Here is a 22,787-nt window from a genome sequence, read left to right on the forward strand (position 1 = left end):
CTATATCCAACAAAGAACTTGGATCCAGAATAAAGAACTCTTGACCACTCAATAATAAAAAGACAAGCAACCCAATTAAAAGTAAATAAGTAATTAGATATTTCACAAAAGAAAAAATAGAAATGGCCAATAAGGACATCAAAAGATACTCAAATGTCATTAGTTATCACTGAAATCCAAATAGAAACCAAAAGGATACTACTACACCCCTACTGGAAGAGCCTAATAAACCTTTGCAAGGATTAGAGCAATGACAACTTTCCTACACTGTTAAAGGTGAAATGTTACAAGCACCTTAGAAACCAGTGTGGCTGTTTTTTGCAAACTTAATTAAACATGCACTTAATACATGAGCCAGCAATTCTACCCAAAAGAAATGTACCTATATACTCACAAAAAAAAATTGGATGTGAATGCTGATAGCTGCTTTATTCTACAGAAAAGAACCAGAAACAACCCAAAAGCAGGCATACCTCGTTTTATCGTGCTTCACCTCACAGCACTTCACAGACACTGCATTTTTTTTTAAAAACAAATTTGGGGCAACCTTGTGTTATCAGATGATGGTTAGCATGTTTCAGCAATTGAGTATTTTAGTTAAGGTGTGCACGCTTTTTTTTTTAAAGACATAATGCTATCGCACACTTAACAGAGTACAGGAGAGTGCAGTCATTTTATATGCACTGGGAAACCAAAAAATTCATGTGACGCACTTTATCGCGATATTCATTTTACTGTGGTGGTCTGGAATCAAACTTGCAGTATCTCCAAGGTCTGTCGGTAATAAGCCCATTGTAGATGAACAGAAAAACCAATTACATCACACAACAGAAGACTACTCAGCAAACACAGAAGGAATGAACTACTGATAGACACAACAACACGATGAAAACTTTATGCTGAGCAAAAGAAGGCAGGCAGAGCACATATCGTACGCTTCTGTTTACGTGAAACCCTAAAACGGCAAATCTCATCTCTAGTGATCAAAACCAGATCATTGGTTGGGCCAGAGGCAGGGAGCACTGACTGAAATGAGGTACAAGGGGACATTTGGGGACACAGGAAAAGTTCTGTATCTTGATTGTGGTGGTACTCACACAGGTAACCACAGCTATGTCAGAACTCATCAGAACGAACATGCATACTCATGTATGTAAATTACACCTCAATAAAGTTCACTAACACACACACACAAAACAGGGTGGCGTTTTACCTTTCCTCTTAGGATTGCCTTGATCTATAACCACAAGAACATACTATGTTTTAGGAAGACATACAACTGTCTTCTTTGATACACTCCAAGCTAAATGAATGAAAAACTGTAGACACCACATTCCTTAGGCCACTCAGTTATAAAATATAAGCTTCTTTGGGCTTAGGTTCTTTGTTTTATGCAATAGAACAACACTGGGGCGTTATCCTAGAAGTTCAGGTCAATATTATACGTAAAGTAATATGGTGAGGTCTCTCTCAATATAATGCCCTTTGAAAAGAGTCCAAGGCAGCCTTCCTCAAGCTAAAAAACATACACAAATAGCTATAAGATGAAGCCTCAGTGTATATTACTATTCTATTACTGATTTAACAAACAGCCTTGTTCTTAAGGCCAGAACAACTAAGCAAGGTTTAAGGTCAAAGCTATAGAAACAATGAACAAATTTTACAACAGCATCCTTTTAGATGGCAGTTATATCAGTTAAAGTTAATTGTGGACAAGAGAATAAGAAGTTAAGTGTCAGCTGATGCAAGATGCATTTAAAACAAACGTAATCTAATACTATAAATGAAATTATAAACAAACATTTACTGAATGCTTAAAACTGTACTAAGCGCAGTGCTTCATAAACTCTAAGGTTACCACCCCCATTTTACATATGGGGGAATTCAAGCGTACAGAGACTAAGTAACTTGGCCAAGGTGACTCATCTAGTAAATTACAGGATCAACCCAAACCCTTAACCACTATGTTTGCTCCCCTTCAGAAAGAACCACCACATTCAAAAAGTGAACTCCAGATTCATCAAAGACCTAAATATGAAAGGTAAAATTACAAAACTATTAGAAGAAAATCTAAGAAAATACCTTTGCAATTTATGGATTAGAAAGGACTTCTTACTACCCACAAAGTCAAAAATTTGATAGATCTAAGTATATTAAAATTAGGGATTTCCATACCATAGTCAAAGTCAACAGGCCACTGGGATTACTGCCTCAAACACACAAGGAATTCTAGGAAATCAACAAGGGGAAACCCAACCAAAAAGAAGGGCAAAGAGTATGAATAAGCCAGACATGGAAAGGGAAATGCAAATAGCTAGCAAGGATATGAAGAAGTAATCAACTTCTGTAGCACACAGGGAAGTGTGTATTAAAACAACTACAATATTCTATTTAACAGCTGTCAAATTAGCTAAATGTAGATGTTGTACAATACCAAAAGCTGACAAAAATGTGAGAAAATAGGAATTTTTATATAACAGTGAAGGCAAAAATTGGTGAAGTCATTTTAGAAATAATCTGGCAGAATTCAGTGATATTACTATGACTAACCTATAATTCGACGATACCATGCCTGTTTATATGTTCCCAGAGAAGCTCTTCCACAGCCATTAGCAACACTCAGAAAGATGCTTTTTACAGAGTTATTTGTACCCAAGAGCTGGAGTCAACCTGGGCGTCCATCACTAGCGGAGCTGATGAGTAACTGATAAATGCTGACAAAAACCATGAAACACTGCACAGCTGGAAGCAATGAACTGGATGTACTTACAGTAACTCGGACTGGCCTCAAACAACGCAAAGTCCTTTTACCTCTTTGAGTCTGTTTGCTTATCTGAAAAAATGGATTTGGATGATTCTCCCAAATCCCTCCAGCTCCACAATTATTTCATTTATTTTCTTAATTAATATTTATTCATATGAAATTATTTTCTTTCTGCTCCAACTATTCCCTCCCCCAACCAAAATTAAAGTAAAATAAAAAAACAAGAGTATTAAAAGAGATTTAGAAAAGTGATGTAGCAACAGAAGTGAATAGCAACTTAGTTTTTCAGGGTAGAAAGGAGAAAACATTAGAGATACAGTGATGTTCAAAAAGCCTTTTCAAGTATCTAAGTCAGAGTAGGGTTAACTTGAGCCCAGGTTCACACACTCTATTCCGTGAAGGATTTTACTACATGCTATCCCTTGGGTCACCACTGTCCCCTCTCAAAACACACGTTAAAGTCTCTTATGGAGTTTCTACTTGAAGGACCTAAATTTCAACTTATCTGTATCAGTTATCACATAAAAAATGATGATTCTCTAAAGTTCCCTTCCATATTAAAAATGTAAGATTTCATGAGAATGATGAATTTTTTAAATCAACAAACTGGTCACACTGAGCATTTAACAAAAAACCAAGCATTCAATTAGATCTGTGGATTAAATAGATATAAAGACCTTAAAAATAAGGGAAAATAGACTATATTTTAGCTTGGCGACCATGAACAGTAACTGAGGTATCTACAGAATAGTGGTGTCACACTTTATAAAAAGAAAATTGAAACCAAAATATTTAAAATATCTTAAAAGCTGAAATTAGAATATGCCTAAAATTTTGAAACCGGAACATTTTAAAAGAGAAAAGAGATGTCTTGCAATATTTTTAGACTACAATAATAAACATGAGAAATTGACATCATTCCCATATTTATCTTCATTCACATTGAAGTTTAAATATGGATGGGGAAGGGGTGGGGGAAGGGGAGTGGGAATTAAGAGGTCATGAGACATCTGTTCCTAATAATTCCAGCACAGATGCAGTTGTTCCTGCAAAAGCGAGGATGAAGGTCTCCCAGGCTGTCACGCTATAAGGTCTTCCACCAACAGCTACAGTGCAGACCCCAAACCCCACACATCAAGTCTCAGGAACACACAGAGTGGACTGTAGGAGACACGTGTACATGGAAATTAACTGCATTCCCCACGTCTACACAGGACTTGTGTTAAGTAACAAGAAAATATTTGAAGAAATAAATGAACATAACTTCTTAGAGAATGAAAAGTTAAGAATCTAATGAAACGTTTCATAGTTATAACAAGCATGGACTTGAATTCCGCTTTTTTGGCTTTACTTTTGGAATCTTTCAATTTACCTACACCTAAATGATATACTCCAAAATATGTTTTCACAAAATTAATGAAGTGAGTTGTAAACATTAAATTTTTTTCTCTGAACACAATCTACAGGTACTTATTAGAAAGCACCTTGCTATTTAAGTACATTGCTATACTCTCAAGAAACCCAGCTTCAGGCTAACAAGCAGCACCCCCACCCCCATGACGCGCACAGCACATGGAAAAACTGTATTTGGTAAAATCGATGTCTTAAGAATGCTTCCTTTACAGACACGATTCTTCAAACACTGTCCCAGAGAAATGTCTGTCACAGGGTACAAACTTCTAATTATAACACGAATAAATTCTGGGGAACGGATGTACAGCGTGGTGATTCTAGTTAACAGTACTGTACACTATACTAGAAAGTTGCTATAAGAGTAGTTTTAATGTTCTCACCATGACAACAACAAAGTGGTAATTACGCGAGGTGAATGATGTGGTAACTAACCTTAGTATGGTAAACATTTTGCAATATATACCTGTATCAAATCATCACATTGTACACCTTAAACTTACACAATATTATACGTCTATTACATCTCAATAAAGCTGGAAAAATTAGAAAAAAAGCCACTGTCCCATCCAAATGAAAGATCATTTCCTATAGCAATGCTTGTATAATAGATCACATTTAATTTTAACCAGGGTTGCTACAAAACTGTTCCTACTATGTGTATATCCATTTATTTTCTAATTTTAATATATCTAGTTTAATGATTATTTAGTTAGTTATATGCACAACATAGAACCTTTTTTAAAAAATATTTCAAAAACTCATTTTATTATATTTCCTAATCAGGACATTTTTCTAATTTGAAAAATTTTTACTTTTCTTTCCACAATGAACTTTAATTTTATTTAGCATATTAGAAACGAACATACATTTCCCCATAAATTAGTGATCATACTGCAAGGATTAAGAAAGCTTTTTCAGTCCTAAATCCTATTTCTACCATTTCACCAAGTCCTATAAGCTCTCATTGCACATCTGCACACTATGCATATCTTCTTCTAACGTCTGCATGATTTTTCTTTTCCTCTACTGTAATTCACTACAGGTAGTTAAGAGTAGCTACCAATATAATTCACCACGATATTGCATCTGTGTTTACATCTGGCTCTGATCACATGCTCAGAAGTGATTTATACAGGGGAAAGCAAAAAAGGAGGAACAAAACCAAAATAAAAACACAACTACAAGAAATAATTATGCTGTTACTTTAAATATATCATTCCTGATCTGACAGAAGTTTCTCACCACATGCTTCAAAGCTACTAAAATTGCAAACATAGGGTATGGCACTTAAAAAATACTGAATATAAGAAAGATAAGTATTTCATGTGCTTTTGTATCAGGGTTATCTTAACAAGTGATTGGTACTTTCAATTTATAGGATAAGTTTAAGATCTGCTCCATGCTACAACTATGTACATCATGGCTTCACAAAAAAAAATAAGTGAAGCAGACTGATTCATCACTGAGGTCGAGGAATTAGGAGAACCTCAAACTCAAGAACTATGTCAGGAAATGTAAAACTATATTTACTTACACACACACACACACACACACACACACACACTCTCCTGAAGAACTATGACACCCTAAAATGAGAAAATCACACAGGCTTATGTGATAATTCAGGTAATTCCTACTTATTTCAAGATAAGGAGTATTACTATTGCATTATGGTACTGGTGTTGGTGCATTTATAGAAACACCATTAAAAATAATTAAGGAAATAAATACTTCTAACATTTGACCTAATGAAAGGCTTCCAAAAGTCTGCAGTAACATTAACATAATCATATAGACACAGGCCAAACAGACATAACTAGATGCATTAAATCTCATGTAATATGTTATAATACCAATTGACATCTATTGAAAAGTAAGAATTCTTTGAATACAAGCATACAATAATTAATAAACTAAAGAGACTTGTAAATGCATTTAAAACTACAAAACAAATTTACGTTCCTTAATTTACAACTGGTAAATTTTAAATTTATACACTACCTGATTCTGAATCATAATTAGAAAGGGAAGAGAAAGATAAAATCTAAAAATCACTAACATCTGAGTGACCGCTGGGTAATACCTTCTTCAGTAGTTGTCTGCCAGCTCGTATAGTTTGTCTACATAAGTTATGAAAAAAATAATTACACAGTATCATCAATCAATTTCAAATTTTCTTACCATATTCAACCATTTACATTTTTTAATGTGTAAAAATATATATTTCCAGGGATCTTACAATGAATGAAAAAGGAGGTTAAAAATATAGTAAGTATGCAAAATAAATATGGACCAATCATTACATATTCTCTCCAAACCTAACAACATAAAACAAAACTTTCTTTAAAAAAGCAGTAATACAACTGGTCTAAATGAAGACTAAATTGATAGCAATTTCAAGACTTAAAAAGATCAAATTTATAAAACTGTTCAAGCTAAAACAATCCTACTTCTTTCCAGTCCTAGCAAACCAGAAAATGTTTATGCCTAATTTACCCAGGGCTAGTCTTAAATAACAGTAAGACCCAGAATTATAGTGAAGGTCCCTATCAAAGCAGAGGTCCCAAATCAACAGGAGATAGACAGATTTATGGTATACTACACCAATAATCATTTTTGTTAGCATCCTCTACTGGTGGTTTCCAAAGACAGCAAGTGGAAATGCAAATGACAGAAGATATGTACCTGCTATTCCATCTAGAGTGAATTAATCAGTACGTGGTCATTAGTAGCTAGAGTACATTTCTCAAAAAAATAAATAACCACAAAGAGTAGAAGTGGAAAATGAGAAGACAGATTTTTAAAATACAACAAAGCATCACATTATAAATGGTAAAAAATCAATTTAAGCCACTCTAATGTCACTCCTTTATAGATGACTAACATCATTACCATAAAGTTACAACATAAGGTTTGATGCTTTGGCCAAACCATGCTCAATTGTTTTACCCCTGTCGAGTTACATTACTTGATGCCCCCATTAACATCCTACTCTGCAGATATATTCCCGAAAGGAAATTAAAATATTTTACTGGAGGCTTAGCAGAAAATCTGCATGCCTTATTTCAAAATGAACAAAAAATTATTTACATATACATTACAGCATAAAGTATCTCTACGACCATCTCCCACTGTATACATCATTTATTCCCTCATTAAAGAGACTGAAGAGTTAACATTTTCCAAACGATTCTATCCAATAAACAACTGCAACTTAAATATGATTGCGTTGCTAAGAAATCTTCACCAGCACCTATCCTGAGGTTTCACAACATAATGACATATAACTTCATTTTTAATTTGCAAATCATGAGGCTTAATCAAATAGCGTGGCTGTAATAATCAGCAGCGGATGAAATGCATCTGAGAACAAAAAGAAATACAAGGACAGAGCTAAAAGTGATGAAAATGGAAGATACCTGTAGTAGCACAGTGCTATCTGAAACACCTTTTGTTTTCTGAGAGTAATGCACACTGCAGGCAAGACATTTTGTGCTAAACAGCCCCAAATCTGCTTTTCTAATATTAAACACAAAGGAAAAACACTGACAGCAAGCGTGGTAAATAAATCCCTCCCTTGAGAATGAAAGCAGCAGACAGGAGGGGGCCGACATACATGCAGGAGAAAACTAAACACCATCTTTTTTCTACCTGCACAAGTTGCCATTTGCTGCAGCGATCCAGTAGCTCTCTTTCCTGTTGATTTCAAGTACCTTTCAGGATCGCTTTCTCCCCTTAAGTCATCTGTTGATATGCCTTATGGGTGTAATATTCACATCGCAGGATCTTTAGGAGAAAAAGCCATCCTTTCCTGCTCAGGTAAACATGTTTACAGCAGCTGCACAGACGCTGGGTGGTTCAGACTCACATGTCACACACATGTCGTCAGCAACAAGAAAAGCCTCTTTCTCTGGCGATGAACATTTTAAATAAGGTAAAACGCGAACAGCCCTTTTCAAACCAACTTACCTTTCATAAAGCCACAGCAGCAACAGCTCAATATAGCACACACACTATTTGACGCTAAAACAGGAAATTAAAATCGCAATAGCCTACGCTCCGGTCCCGGCCGTAACAAGTCATCTCTCCACAATGAGGACGCCAAATATTAGTTATCGATCATAACTAACAGGCGTCTTTAAAACGCAAATGTGTATTTGGAGCACTAAAACCGTTCATGAGAGCGGTGATTTTAATGTCGCCTCGAATATATTAAAAATGCGTTTACGATTGGAAGGAAACATCTTGAAACCGCCTAAAAACCTTCGTATCTGCTCCTAGACAGGAAATCCCACACAAAATCTAAAATTGCCAGGAAAGGTTACAAAACCTCGCGTTTCGCATCCCGGAGGGGAGGGAGAAAGGGAGCCCGGGCGTGGGGGTGGGGCGAGCGCCGGAGAGTTTTGACTTAAACCCGTATTTCCTCATTTTCTGGAGCATACGGCCATCCCGTCACAGGCGCATTGATTGCCCTGCTCTCAGAAACTCATTTTAAAAATAACGCAGGAGCCCACGGGAGCCCCTCGGTCCGCTATGTCCGTGCAATTCCTTATATAGCCGCGGCCGCGGCCGGCGGCAGGGCCGTTGCCGCCCATTATTCTCCAAACAGGTACCGGGCGGGCGGGGGCCGCGCTCCAGCCTCGGCCCCGTCGCCGCAGGAACTGTCCAGACAATACCCACCAGCGGCCGCTCGCTGCCGGCCGGGCGGGCACGGCGTCGCCCCGAGATAAGCAGAAAAGCAGTCCACTTACACCGTCTCTCCCCACTGGAAAAGGCGACTGTGCGGCCACCGCCACATGTTCGGGGCTCGCTCGCTCGCTCCCGTTATTATTGTGATTTTTCTAAACTCTCACGCCAGGCGGGGGGCGGGGGGGGGGCGCGTCCCCGGTGCATCGGCACTCATCCAGAAACACCGCGGCCGCAGCCCGGGCGGCGGCGCCCCGCGTCCGTCGGTCCGGCCGCCCCCTCCCCCACCCGCCTTCCACCCGCGACCCGGAGCGCCGTCCGAGCTCCGTCCGCCGGCCTCACGCCCCGCGCGTCCGGCCCAGGTAACAACTTCCCCAAACCGAAAGACAACAAGGGAGGCGCACGCTCGGCACCGCATCCCGGCGCGGAGGAGACGTACCCCCCCACGGGCGGGGACCCGTCTGCGGTGCTCCCCGGTCCCCCCGCCAGGTAACAGCTCCGCCGCCCCGCCGCACCCCCCCCCCCCGCGGCTCCCACGGCCGCAGCTCGGCGCCCGCCCCGCCCGCGCCCCCGCCGGCTCCCCCGCGGGACGCGGAGCGCGCTCGGGGGGCGCTCAGGGACCCGCGCCCCGCAGCCCCGTCCCGCGCCGAGCGCGCCTCGCCGGCCGCTCCCAACTTTACCGCCGCCGGCCCGGCCCCGTCCGCCCGCCGCGCGCTCCGCGCCGCCCGCGCACACACGCGCACGGACGACACGCAGCCCGCGGCCGCCGCGTCCCGCCCGCCGCGCGCCCGCAGCCCGGCCCGCCCGCCCGGCCGAGCCCCGGGGCCCGAGCGACGGCGCCGGCGGGGCCGCGGCGCGCGGAAGCCACTATGCACGGGCAGCGCCGGGCACAAGTTAGTTCCCCGGCTCCGGGGCCTCGGCGCCGAGGAGGAGGGGAGGGGGGCGCCGAGGGGCACAAGAGTGGGGAAAAGTGCGGAAAGAAGCAACAGCCGCTCCCCCCGCGCCCAGAAAAGTGGGCGCCGCGTCCCGGCCGCCCGCCTGCGCCGGGGATGCGGCGGCGGCGGCGGCTAACGGTCCAGCGAGGCGGCAGGGGCGGCGGGAGCCGCTAGGCGGAGAGACCAGGTAAGAGACATAACGGTTCAGGGAGAGCGGGCGGCCGCGGCGCGGCCCCGGCGGCGGCGGCCCGGAGGGGGGCAGAGAGCACTACTTTCTACTTTCCCACTCCACTTGGCCCGTCCCTGCCCGGCCGCCCCCAGCCCGGCTCGCCCCCCTCGCCCCCGGGGGCGCCCCGGCCGCCCGGCTCCCCCTGATGACGCCGCTCCCGGGTCCCCTCCGCCACTCACCGTTATTGCGCCGCGGGTTCGCCTGCTTTCTGCGCTTACACCTGGGGCCATCCGCCATGATCCTCTCGCTTGTGTCTAAATGCTCGAGTCACCTCCTCCCCCTCCCTCCCCCTTCCCCCCCCGCCCCTCCGCCTCCACCCCTCCCCCTCCCCACCGCACCTGGTTTACGACACTCGCGGCTTTACGACATCACCTTCCTTACACCTAGAGCCGCTCGCTCTACGGCCGGAACCTTGTTGCTAGGGAGAGGACGGTTTGCGGCAGCCGGGGGAGCGGCCGAGTTTGCATGGAGGGGCGAGGGAAAAGTTTCCCCCAGGTGTCGCGGGCGGGGGGCGGGGGCGCCGGGGAACGGTGCGGACGTGGTCGGAAGGGCGGCGGGCCGCCGGAGTGAGAAAGGTAAAGTAGGAGGCTCCGAAGCGGCCACACCCGCCGCGGCCGCCAGGGGCACGATCGGGTCTGGCCGATTCTCCCCGGGATCCGGTGCCCTCGGAGCTACCCCCGGAGTGGCCTGAGCGACCTGTCCTTCCCTTCTCCTCGCGGGGGGCTCGCGCATCCCGGGCCGCCCCGGGGCCGCCCCGGGATCCGGGGCAGGCAGGTTCGGGGAGCGGCGAGGGGCTGCTTCGGGACACGCGGCGCCCCGGGAGAGGCTACCTGACCCCGCACGTCTGACTCCCTGCCCCTCCTCGGACGCACGGTTTTCCCCCCGAGCGACCCGGGATGGGAAGTGACTTCAAGGAGATAGAAGTTCAGCTGGACCGAAAGAGGGGCGAGAAGTTCCGCTTGCGAGCCACCTCGGCGGGAGAGCGGAATGAGTAATCCGCACGCCGGCCTGTCTCACTTCCTCCTCCGCGCTGGGCGCTCACCTGCTGTCACCTCGGCCGCCCCCGCCCCCGGCCCGCGCCCTCCTCCCTGCGGCCCCGGTAGACCCGCCAGATCCGGGGCCTCCAGGCTTAGAGTTAAGGTATTTACAGGGCACGCTTTAGTGCCTGGATGGGCAGCTGTCGCTCCGTAGGACTTTCCGGCGAGAAACGAAGACCAGCAGGTGTGGTCTTGGAGACTGAGCGATGGCGATCTTATCTCAGATCTTTGTACAAGTTTGGGGATTTCAGAAGGAGCACGTAGGTAACACCGCAAATACCAAGGAGGTCAAGCCTTCCGCATTCAGTAGGGACTTAGCTTTCCCCTCCTCCCCGCCTTCAGATGAGGAGATGTCTTTGGGACCAACTTTATGGAACAAATGAGCCGAGCTGTATTTCAAATAATACAGTTATGCATGAACATTGTAAGAGATGGCAGAGAAACTGAGAAGACTGAAACGTGAGGAAATGTTAGAAATAACACAGTCACCCAACACAGTGCTGTCACAGTAGGTGCTCAATAAATTCATGCCTATAATTTTTGTCATGCCTATGGCAGGACTTTTTTTTTTTTATTATGTTAATCTTTTAAACACCCTCCAGACTTTTAGAAGATTCATTAATAATCTCTTCAACCTTTCAACGGAAATAAATTTGCAGCTGAAGTCTGGTAATTTAAAATTAGAAAGTTTAATCCTGAATATAGATGAAAATTTTCTCTTCCACGTTTGCTTTGGCATTTGGAGAAGTGAATGCATTATTTATTGGTGCATGAAAGCTGACTGTAAATATTCTTTGCTATACATTATGTCTATATGTCTGCTCTCTTCCTCGGTGCCAAAACTAGAATCATCACTCTTAAAGATCACCTTAAGTACAGGCAGCCCTGGCTTTCCTCAGTACTATGTTAATTGAACTGGTACGTGTGAGAACCAGAACCATGTTCATGCTTTGCTTGGTTCAAGTGGTAATTTTTCCCTACCTTCTTAAGAGCTGTATAATGTTCTTCAATTTCCTTCTGAATCAGCTTTATCCTTTGCCCGTATTTCCCTGCCCTGTCCCCAGAGCGCGCACATGCGCGCGTACACAGCTTTTATACAGCTACCCTAATTTCCAGTCAGAAAGGAAAAAAAGTACTTTTAACTCTAGCACACACTTCACTTGCCCTTAAACTTGGGAAGTATTATACCTCTTTCTGAGGTGCCAGTCCTGATCTCCCTACTCACCTTGAAATCAAAGAGACAAAGTGAAGGGATAAACCAAGTAGAAGTCATCTTCCTCACTTTCCTGGTTACTGGTTTAGTTAGTTTGGGCCAGACTATTCAACTCTTTGCCGACAGATACTTTGTTTTTGCTTGTTCTTTTCTGTGCCCTCAGCACCTAGCAGAGTACCTAGTCACATAGTAGATGCTCAATAACTAAATATTTCTTTTAAAAGTTAGTATCGTTGACCTTTTTTGAGTCTGTTCTTGGCTCTAAAGTAAGGGTTATCAGCCTTCATCACATTAATTCTTAGGAGCAGTTGAAATCATGGATGTGAAAGCTGTTTGCTGTCGTTTATATTCTGCCTTATTTTGAGACTGATTGCTCTTGATTTTAGATTCTCCACAGTCATTTTTCCCAAACGATTAATCCTGCTCACTTCTATTTTTTAAATAGGCACAGGAAATACGGATGTTCCAAATTTTCTAATACAAAATTTCAATTTTGTAAAATCCTGCAGTAATTACACATATATTATAGATTTAATATGTGGCTAACGCACTTTATTTACTGTAATGTTCCCAAAATTATTGAACTCTAGACTGGAAAGAAAGCAGGAAAAGTAAACCTCAGAATCGATTGCTGCTTTAAACCTGATGCGCGTGTGATGGTAATTTCTTCTCTCTTAAATATAACTAAAGAATTGGAAAAAAAATCTTTAGAATAAATTTAGGAAAGGTGTTTCTAAATAAATACATTAAGATTTAGGTTTATTAGTCAATTATACCTCAATTTAAAAAAACTAGATTTACTTAAACATGGTGGGGATGCTAGTTAGAGTTTAGTATCCCATATTGTTGGGTTTTAGTAATTGTAATGTCATTATACAATATATATTCAATCTATGCTCCTAATTCTAATGTCACTGAAATATTAACACTGCTTCTAGAGAGTGCTGGGATTGCATATGCTGAAGGAGAGGTATTCTGCTAAAAATGAATTACTGTAATCTTTTCTAAATTTACAGGGAAAATGTAAATGGGTAGAATATTTTCAATATTGAGTTTTTTTCTATAAATTTTTCATAAACCCTTTGTACCTGCTATTTGCATTCCATATAAGATTCATGTATAAGCTAGGATAAAACTTGACAGAAAATTATTTTAAGTTTCAAATGTACATATTTCATGGTGTTCCACACAGTGCATATGATTTTCACGTACCTCACTTCTCGAACACATTTGAGAAGTAGAAAATATGATTCTGTAGTCTTTGTCAAAATAAATCGGTTATTTTCATGGCAAGATAATATATGCATTTCATGAAATAAGTTGGTTACATTAATTTGTAATGTTTTCATCTTATCGCCTTGAGAGAAAAAGAATCAATTTGAGACATGTTACCCATCAAAGGACAGAACGTAGAAGCCCCGTGGAGAGGTGCTCCTCAGTCCGTGCTCCGCAGTGACTCTGGGTGTGTGGTTCACCAGGAGTCGAAAGAGGGCAGCTCACCAAGTTCTGCATCATCAGGTCAGGGAGGAAACATAGCTACAGCGTGACGCAGAACCAGCAGTTCTCCTGAGGACCCACACGCTCTTCTAATAAAGCCTCCCAGGAGGTAATAATAGGGACAGGTGTTTTCCCCAAACCTCCATGTGATTTTATTATATGTTGCACCATAAAAGTGTTTTTCTCTCTCTGGGGAATGAGGCTCCTATTTTTAATATAAGTCCATGCTAACCCATGGAGCTTCTTATTTGGGGGATGATTTTTCAGGAACACGTCAAACATAGAGAGATGTTAAGTATAAAGAAATGTAGAGAGAGATGTTTGAAGGCTGTTAACGAACATCCAAAACGTAAAGCTGATCTTTTCTGTAAAATCACAGTAATTAAAACGATTGCTTTCAAAGGCTGTCTGTACAGAAGACAGATTATCGTTTCTATTATTGAAATCACTTATAAACGTGAGTAGCATTTTTTTCCTTAACAACTATGGATAGGTAATTTGGACTAGAGAGAAGGAAAGCAACGTGCATATATGGGATTTGAGGGAATTTTAAGAATCTACCATGGTATCAGGGGTCTGATATCAGGTTTCTGATATTCTGTTTTGCTGTTTTTTCCCTTTTGTCTCCACGTTTTTCTTTTCTCTGGCATCTTGGCTTATTTTTAGCAGCTGACTGGTTCTGCTGCAGAGGATTGCCATTTCTCTGACCTACAGTCCTAGCCTTCGGTGTTCCACAGACCTCCAGTTATAATCACTGCCACTGTTCAGCCCTTTGAGTTTACATATGAAAAATATCTGCAGTCAGTAAGAGGTCTTAGATGTCCCACCATTGGGTTAAACTCCCGTGCAAAAGTTGGCAATGAGAAACACACAGTTCAGATACAGCCACAACTGTAAGGCCCCTGGTCAGGCCCTTCTCGTTCTTTCTTCTTCTGCCTCAATTTCTTCCCTCTCTTTATCCCACTTACATAAATAGATCACAGCTGTGCCCCCCTCTCCTGTTTCACGTTGTAATCATTCTCTTCCTCCATCTTTCCTTGTCCCAGGTCTAGCCCAGATCTGTTTGGATCAATTCCCTTTCTCTTTTAGTTCAAGGCTTTTTGAATCAGCCACAGCCTGTGAAATATCAGTACTTTTCCATAATATGCTGGTTATCCTCTGTCCCTCCAAGTCCATGCTCTGCCTTTCTATGCTCTGAAAGGCTGACTTCTGTGGACCTCATCGCCCGGGCTCCTTTGCCCTTTGGTTTCTATTTGATTTCAGCCCATTTGGAGGCATTGGCAGATGATCAGAGGAAGGAAAGAGAGAGAGGTCAGGATATTAATTTCACCTTCCCCCACACCCCCTCCTGCCTGTCTGTGGCTTTTGGCAGGAGCTTCACTCCTCTACCTAAGGCCATGGCTCGGGGCAGATAGTCCTGTCCCGTGGCTGCAGGTCTTGGCAAGTTCCAGAAACTGCTCCTTCCCTTCGTCCCTTCAGGCCTAGAGATGGTAACGGTTTCCTCCTGTTGTGAGTCCTTGGGGACTTTGTCCCTCATGGGTCCCCCTAAAGTCTGCCCATGTCGATGTAAGTAGTCTCCTCATCAGACTCGCTGCAGTTTACCCTTGGAGTATGCCGTCTGTTTCCTGCCTCGCCCCTGAGTGGGACACGTCTAGAAATACAGTGCGTTTTTAGCCTTATTTCTTACCAATCAAGAATCCCGTTTCCATCGATTACAATACTAGAGTTTGAATGTGATGTAAACGTCTCACGTCATCATCAACAGGCACACACTCATGTTCTAATATGTGTACATGCAAAATCAGGCAAATGCTTAGAAATGTGCCGGAGGCTGTGACGTCGTAATTATTCAGTTACTGTTTTTGTAATGAGGGCCCCTGCCTCAGTTGATTTAAAAGTAGGAGAGACTACTTTTATATACTTAAAACAGTGAGTGGGAGAATCACAGCACTACAGTATTAAGGTGGAGTGGCTGGTTGTCCCCTTAGGTTTCTTCCCCTTTTAATAATGGAACCCTCCACACTTAGCAGGCGGCCCCTGGAATGGTCCTGAGATGTGAGTGTGAGTGATGTGCTGGTTGAGGAAGAGGTTCACGGTTCCTTAGAACTCTTCTTCCTGCTGCCTGGAATCAGACCTGCTGGCCAGAGCGCCTCCAGGTTAAGAGAGGCACAGCAACAACACTGAAGGAGCCCGCGTCCTTGCTGCTGCGGGAAGGCGTACCCAGCCCTCACCTTCTGCCTCCAGGTCTCTGTTATAGAGAGACAAGTAAGCTTGGGTATTTTCCGCCGCCGTTATCTTAGGTTCTCTGTCATATGCAGCCAAAGTTAATCCTGTCTGGTGTATTGTAGGTATGTGTATTAGTTTCCTCTTGCTGCTGTAAAAAATTACCACAAACTTGCTGGCTTAAAACAAATAAAGAGGGAGGGGATATGGGGATATATGTATAAATACAGCTGATTCACTCTGTTGTACAGCAGAAACTGGCACAACAGTGCAAAGCAATTCTACTCCAATAACGATCTGAAAAAAAAAAAAAAAGCCACAAATATCTTACAGTTCTGGACATCACTGGGCTAAAATGAAGTTTCTGACAGGATTGGCTCTGGGGGAGAATCCATTTCCTGACCTTTTCTAGCTTCTGAGGCCACCCACATCCCTCGACTCCTGGGCCTCTCCCCCCATCCAGCTCACTTGCTCTACCTCTATCTCCCTCCTCCACGTCCGAGGGCCTCTGTGGTGCAGTGAGGTCCATCTGGTCATTCAAGGTCCGTTTCAGCATCAGCTGGTTTTGACTAGTAAACTTAATCCCATCCGCATCCTTAATTTCCCTTTGCCATATGACCTAACATATTCACACAGTCTGTGCCTGGGGGACTAGGGCACAGACATCTTTGGGGACCACTATTCTGCCCACCAGAGTATGCAAGCTCTGAGTTTTGTGACTGAGAAATATGTTTGTATTGATTAATTTGTTCATCTTTAATTGATAAGCAGCTTTAAAGCATTTTGCTAAGTGGTCATTACTTTTTACATAACATTTAACGGTGTGCCCTATAGAAGTTCTAATAATAATTCATTGGTTCATTTATTCACCTAATATCCTTGAGTGTATTCTAATGTGACAGGCACTGTGTGGGGCTATAAATGCCTTATACAGTCCCCTGTCCTCAAGAAGCTTAAAGGTTTGTGGAAGAAACAAGTTGACAAAGAGACTGTTATGCAAGTGTCAAAGAGATATGGTAGTATACGTAAGAGAGGCATCTAAAGTAACCTGGAGTCAGGGAAGTCTTTCTCAAAGAAGTGATGAAGTTTGTCGGGAGGAGGAGGGAAGGGTGTTAAAGGCAGAAGTCACAACATGTGCAGAAATCTCCAGTTGAAAGTCTTGGGCTTTGGGGCAGGGGCTGGGGGTGTGGGGAAGTGGCAAATCCAGTAGAACAAAAGCAGCTAATTAAAAAACCCACATGTTGGGGCTTCCTAGGTGGCGCAATGGTTGAGAATCCGCCTGCCAATGCAGGGGATAGGGGTTCGATCCCTGCTCCAGGAAGATCCTACATGCCACGGAGCAGCTAAGCCCGTGCGCCACAACTATTGAGCCTGTGCTTTAGAGCCCCTGAGGCACAACTATTGAGCCCATGTGCTGCAACTACTGAAGCCCACGCACCTAGAGCCCGTGCTCCACAGCAAGAGAAGCCACGGCAATGAAGAGCCCACGCACGGCAACAAAGAGTAGCCCCCACTCACTGCAACTAAAAAGAAAGCCCGCGTACAGCAAAAAAGACTCAACACAGCGAATAAAATAAATAAATAAATTTATTTTTAAAAAAAAGCTACATGTTCCAGAAGAGGCTGCAGAGGTGGGTAGGCAGAAACCAGATCCTATGAAGATGCTCAGGTTTGGGGACCTTACACTGACAAACTGTAAGCCATGGAAAGGTTCTTTAAAATCAAGAGTGTCCACATTATACATGATGTTAATTAGTGTTTGAGGGGTGGGGGGTGAGCAAAACAGAAGCATCAAGAGAACTTTAAAAGTTTTTTTTTTCCTCTTGAATAATCATAAAGGAATAACTCAGCTAGTAGAAGCAATACAAGTACAAGCTGTGACTACCCAAATAAAGCACAGATGAAAAATGACGTTTCTAGATTAGCAAGTAGTGTAATACTGCTGTTAACAGCAATGTAAAGCATAATTAATATTTCCAGTGTTAACATTATTAATAGAATTGTTTCAGGTTATACATTCTTATGCATGCCTTAGTACATGGCAGGACCTCAAAATTATATGCTAAACATGAATATTTTTGAAAAAGGTCTCCAGTGTATCTTTTAATACTTACTTTTTACCCCCAATTATTATATTTACTACACCCTAATGCACAAAAGCTAACATCCTCCCCGTTCAGATTCTGCCGTCTTCCGGATTACCTTACATGTTTCCGGGAAGGCAGGTTAGTTTTCTTTCCCTCGATTTCACATTATCTCAGCAGTTCTCCACTTTTACCAGAATTCTTGGGAGTTGGACAGCCAGCCCCACATAGCTAGTAGTTCTCTCACACCCTTCAGAGCACTTTGTACCTACCACTGTTGTAGCATTTACCATCCTTACTATGTGATTTGCATCTCTGCTCCTAGCCTGAGCTTTTCATCTTTGTATTTCTGTTACCTAAAGTGATGCCTGTCTAATGGGAAGTGCACTCAGTTAATTATGGAAAAGAGTGAGGGTTCCTGCCATTTGTGAATCGCTCTGGCGGAGGGGTTTTGTGACGAGCAAATGAAATATTGTATGTGAAGTTTTACATGGTACCTGGCACATGGCAAACAGTGAGTGATAGGTAATACAACAAAAGCAAAGTCTTGGGCAAAGATCAGAGCCAGATCCTGAGAGCATAATCCACTAGAATTCCTACACAGTGCCTTTCTGTTCAGGCTAAAAGATAAAATGAATTTTATCCCTGAAAATGTCACTTCGGGCATAGATGGAATGATTTAATTAAAAGGCAGAAAGAGGAGATGATATTAACATGTTTGTTTAATAAACATGTTTGGTAGTTGGAATATTTGTTATATTGTCTAGAAATACTATTGGCTCACATTTGCTGTATTATCTGTGGAAAATCCATCTGCACAGTTACCTGAACTTACTTCCCTAGTATGAGTAACACTAGTTGCAATGCAGTTAGATGATGTGTAGCACTTTTAAAAAATACAGGTTAAAGATTATGAAAGGAATATAAAAAACTCTTTTCGTTTTGTTTCTTGGTTTGTGTGTAACAGACACCAGTTCACAGTAGCCCAAGCAAAAAAGGTAGGGATTTATAATGTGTGTGGGGCTTTTCCCATGGAACCTGCGAGTAGGGGAGCAGCTGGTCTCAGGAGCCAGGAGCTCTAGCCCCTGTAGGTCTGCAGGCAGTGCCCCTCCCTTTCTCACCTCTGCATCTCTCTGAGCATCAGATTCATTTTCTTTGCGGACCTCCTGCTGTGCACGAGGGTGGAAAGGACTCAGGAGGGGTCTATTACACAAGGCTTAGGGTGAAAGCAGTCATCCCTACCCCTGCCCCAATGCTAGGATCATTCACTCTTCACATATAGTTTATGTAGTTACAATAATGCCTGGTTTTGCCATATACGTATATGAGAACCGTGTATAATTTAGTATTACACTATTTTCACTTAACACATCAAATACATTTTCCCAGGTGGGCACAGAACCTTTATGGTTGAATTTTGTTTTTTACTTAACTGTAACATTCCTTAAATTGATATATTATAATTTACTAAACCAGTTCTATATTGTTGAACATTTACATTATTTCCAATTTTTTGTTTTGTGAAGAATGAACACTATTGTATAGTTTTGGATCATTTCCAAGGGAAGTATTTTCAAAACTGGAATTATTTAGCCAATGGGAATGAACATGGTTGTATCTTTTTAAACCTGTTGTCAGCATGGTTTTGAAAATGGTTGTACCAACACATGATGCCGCTAGAAATATATGAGAATTTGTTTCACCAAGACAAAATATTTTTGAAAATTGGTAGCTTATTCACACTGACTGGAAACACAGGAATTGCTCTGTGTTTTGGAATATGTGTATAGGAAGACATTTAAATGGACTAAGGAAGAACATATATGGATATATAGTAAATTCTGTACTGGATTAATAATTCCAGCTCTGGATCTTGAGACCTACTCAAGGTCTTTCATACCTAGTGTTTTTAAAATGTGTATGTTTATTCATTTATTTATTTAAAATTATCTTATTAGTGAAAGAACAGTTTGTATTTCATTTAAATTCTAATTAAGCTTACTACTGGATTTTAAAATAAATATTAGTAAAATAGCAGTATTTAGAATTTTTGTGAGTTTCACATTCTCACTTGCTCTTCTGAAATACTCAGTTAACCACAAGGATCCCTTTTCTATGCTGGCAAAGTTTAGCAGTTTGGGAATACTTGAAAAAAGTATACTTGGCTATCAAATAAATTAGAGCGTAATCCACAGGAACTCCTAGGAGTACTATGCAATCATTTAAAAAGAGTGAAGCAGCCGATCTGATCTGAAAAACTCAAAGGGAAAAAGTAAAATTAAAGTCAGAGAAAATGGCAAGGTAAAGGACAGCGTGAATCATTAGCTACCGTTATTTTATACACACAACAACGTAGCTGTGCATAAGCTGGAAAGATGACGACACTCAAAATCATGATACAGTGATTCCGTTTCAAGCTGTAAGGTCGAGATACCGCCAGCTCTCAGCCCTGCTGACGGGCATAGGCATAGCGTGGTCCGACAGAGCTGCAAATCACTGTTAGCCAATGTTTTTCCTTTTGATCCACATCCAAAGCATACGTTCTGGCCAGTTTCCCATTTTGCTGAATTTCTGTGGTAGATTCTTAACTCAGGTGGTTTTTCTTTCTCTATCAAGATTGCCTTCATCAGGCAGAGGGAACTCAGGGAAGGAAGAGCAGTTAGCAAAAGATAGGTGAATGACTGAATGACTGAATGAATGAGATCTGAGAGTCCACACTCAGTAGTTTACTGTAAGCATAATCTTGGGCGAATCACCTAACTTCCTTGAGCCCGCGTCCCTTCTCTGCAGGATTAAACCTGATTTTCCTACCTAAACCAAAATCCCCTACATATTCACAGGGTCTTGGTGAGTATGATATGAGATCATGTGCGTGGATGTTATTGCAAAAACTGTAAGACATCGAATTTTGAAGTTTTACTGTACAAACCTATATCAGTATAAAATTTTTTCCTAAAGTCAAATGTTAATGAGTTTTGAATAATTAGCTTCTTTGTATTTTCTTTGAACCTCTATAATATTAACTCACTTCAGTAGCATATATTGAGTTGATTATTTTTAATTTCTTTCCTCTCTCTTGCTCATTCTCTGCTAGATGTGCCTTTAACTTTAAACAATGAAAATGTCAAAAACAAAATAGATACAAAAGACAGAGTAAAAAAAAGGTCTGAACTAAAATGGTATATCAAATATTTGACCATTATTTTAAAACCACCCTGATAAAATTTTGAAAAATATTTGCTTTTTATTTCTGAAGGTTTTTGCAAAAGACTGGCTTTCGTTCTATGACCAGTTTTGTCTCTGAGATTATCTGCCAGGATTTCAGTCAACTGTCAAATGCAATTGAATTTAGTCACATTTTCCCTTCTAGGGAAACACCTTATTAAAGCATTCCTACAGATCATTAAAAATGCCCACAAATAACGGAACTATTGTTTACTCCTAACTTTGATGTTGTTTTACGTTTTTACTGTATAACGTTAATTATGTTGCTTTTACCTTCAGTAGCAATATTTCAGTTATAGGTAAAGTCATTCCTATTTAAAATAGTATGTAACGCATGCACATCTGGAATCAACATTCAACACGTGTGTCACGATGAGCAATTTATATTATTTTAATGTAAGCAGTTGTGGAATTTCGTCATTTTATATACATTGAATTAATTACTGTCATTAAATAAGTATCTTTTCAGTGGCTCAACTAATTTCCTGATTCTGCCCATCTGATGTGTGCTTTTGATTGGTAAAGTCACTGACCAAAATCTATTACTGTCTTTCAAATCATTATTATAATGATATGAAAGATTTTCTGGCACATATTTTCATTAGCTAACCAGTGACATATTTAATAAATGCTAAAAAGTAATATATGAATATAAAACACTGAATGCTCCGCAGAAACCTTATAAATAGCAGAAATGGTTAGTAGAAGAAATTACTCCGATATTGTCTGCTAACAGAAAAAGATGAAAAACATTGACTATGTGAGAGAAATATAATTAGTCTCCTGGGATGGTTGAATAAATTGATTAGTTCTTCCCTGTTTTATTTTATCTTCTGTACCTACAGAAGTCGTAGTAAATCAAGAGAACACATGGCCTGAATCTTTGTCATCCTTATTCTCTAGTTTACTTATATTTTTGTCCTTCCCTCAAACTCACTTTCTCCAGACTTTGGGTCTGTTATGGACGTAAATCAAACTACTACAGTCCACTTTGGGGGTTGGTGTTGGTTGTAAAGCCTGTCCTCGTTTGCATCCGCTCCACCTCCGTTGCTGGTCAGCATCGAACTGACCAAAATGTTATCAACCAGACAAAAGCGCTTGATGCAAGGAATTGGACAGCCCGTTAGCTAGAAAACCATCCCCTGAATAATTCAAAATCGATTGAAGCTCTTCCCCCACATACAGAATTGTTCTGTAGTCCCATTCATCGTTGCATTTCTCCTTTGCACAGCCTTGGAAAACATAGATCAGCGGTGTAGCAGCAAAAGACATCACGACACCAAACAGGGAGCAAGGGCTTGGAAGATGCTTTGGACCTCTTAATTTCCAGGCCACTTGATAGCAGATACAGTTCATTACACAGGAAAATTGCTTGATCTTGGGAAAAGAGGGTGCTGGGGGTGAGGGAAAATGAGTTCGTCACCAACACAGTTCACCTTGCAATTCAGTCATTTGGATCTAACTGGAGAATGATTGCTGTC

At 41.9% G+C, this 22,787-nt stretch overlaps 1 protein-coding gene across 4 annotated transcripts in view; it reads right to left on the minus strand.

The window, feature by feature from the left end:
* Nucleotides 1-10,279, minus strand: part of ZEB1 (zinc finger E-box binding homeobox 1) — a 199,725-nt gene extending 189,446 nt beyond the window's left edge. For 2 of the 4 annotated variants that reach the window (XM_057731302.1, XM_057731301.1), the window contains exon 1: nt 10,207-10,279. In XM_057731302.1, coding sequence (XP_057587285.1) covers nt 10,207-10,264 — 58 coding nt within the window. In that variant the 5' untranslated portion in view covers nt 10,265-10,279. Of the gene's footprint in view, nt 1-8,146; nt 8,167-8,857; nt 8,916-10,206 lie in introns of those variants that run through there. The other 2 variants (XM_057731304.1, XM_057731303.1) reach the window with 2 other exon arrangements.
* Between the last annotated feature and the right edge of the window lie 12,508 nt (nt 10,280-22,787).

This window comes from Hippopotamus amphibius, chromosome 4 (assembly GCF_030028045.1).
Source record: "Hippopotamus amphibius kiboko isolate mHipAmp2 chromosome 4, mHipAmp2.hap2, whole genome shotgun sequence".
Lineage (NCBI taxonomy): Eukaryota > Metazoa > Chordata > Mammalia > Artiodactyla > Hippopotamidae > Hippopotamus > Hippopotamus amphibius.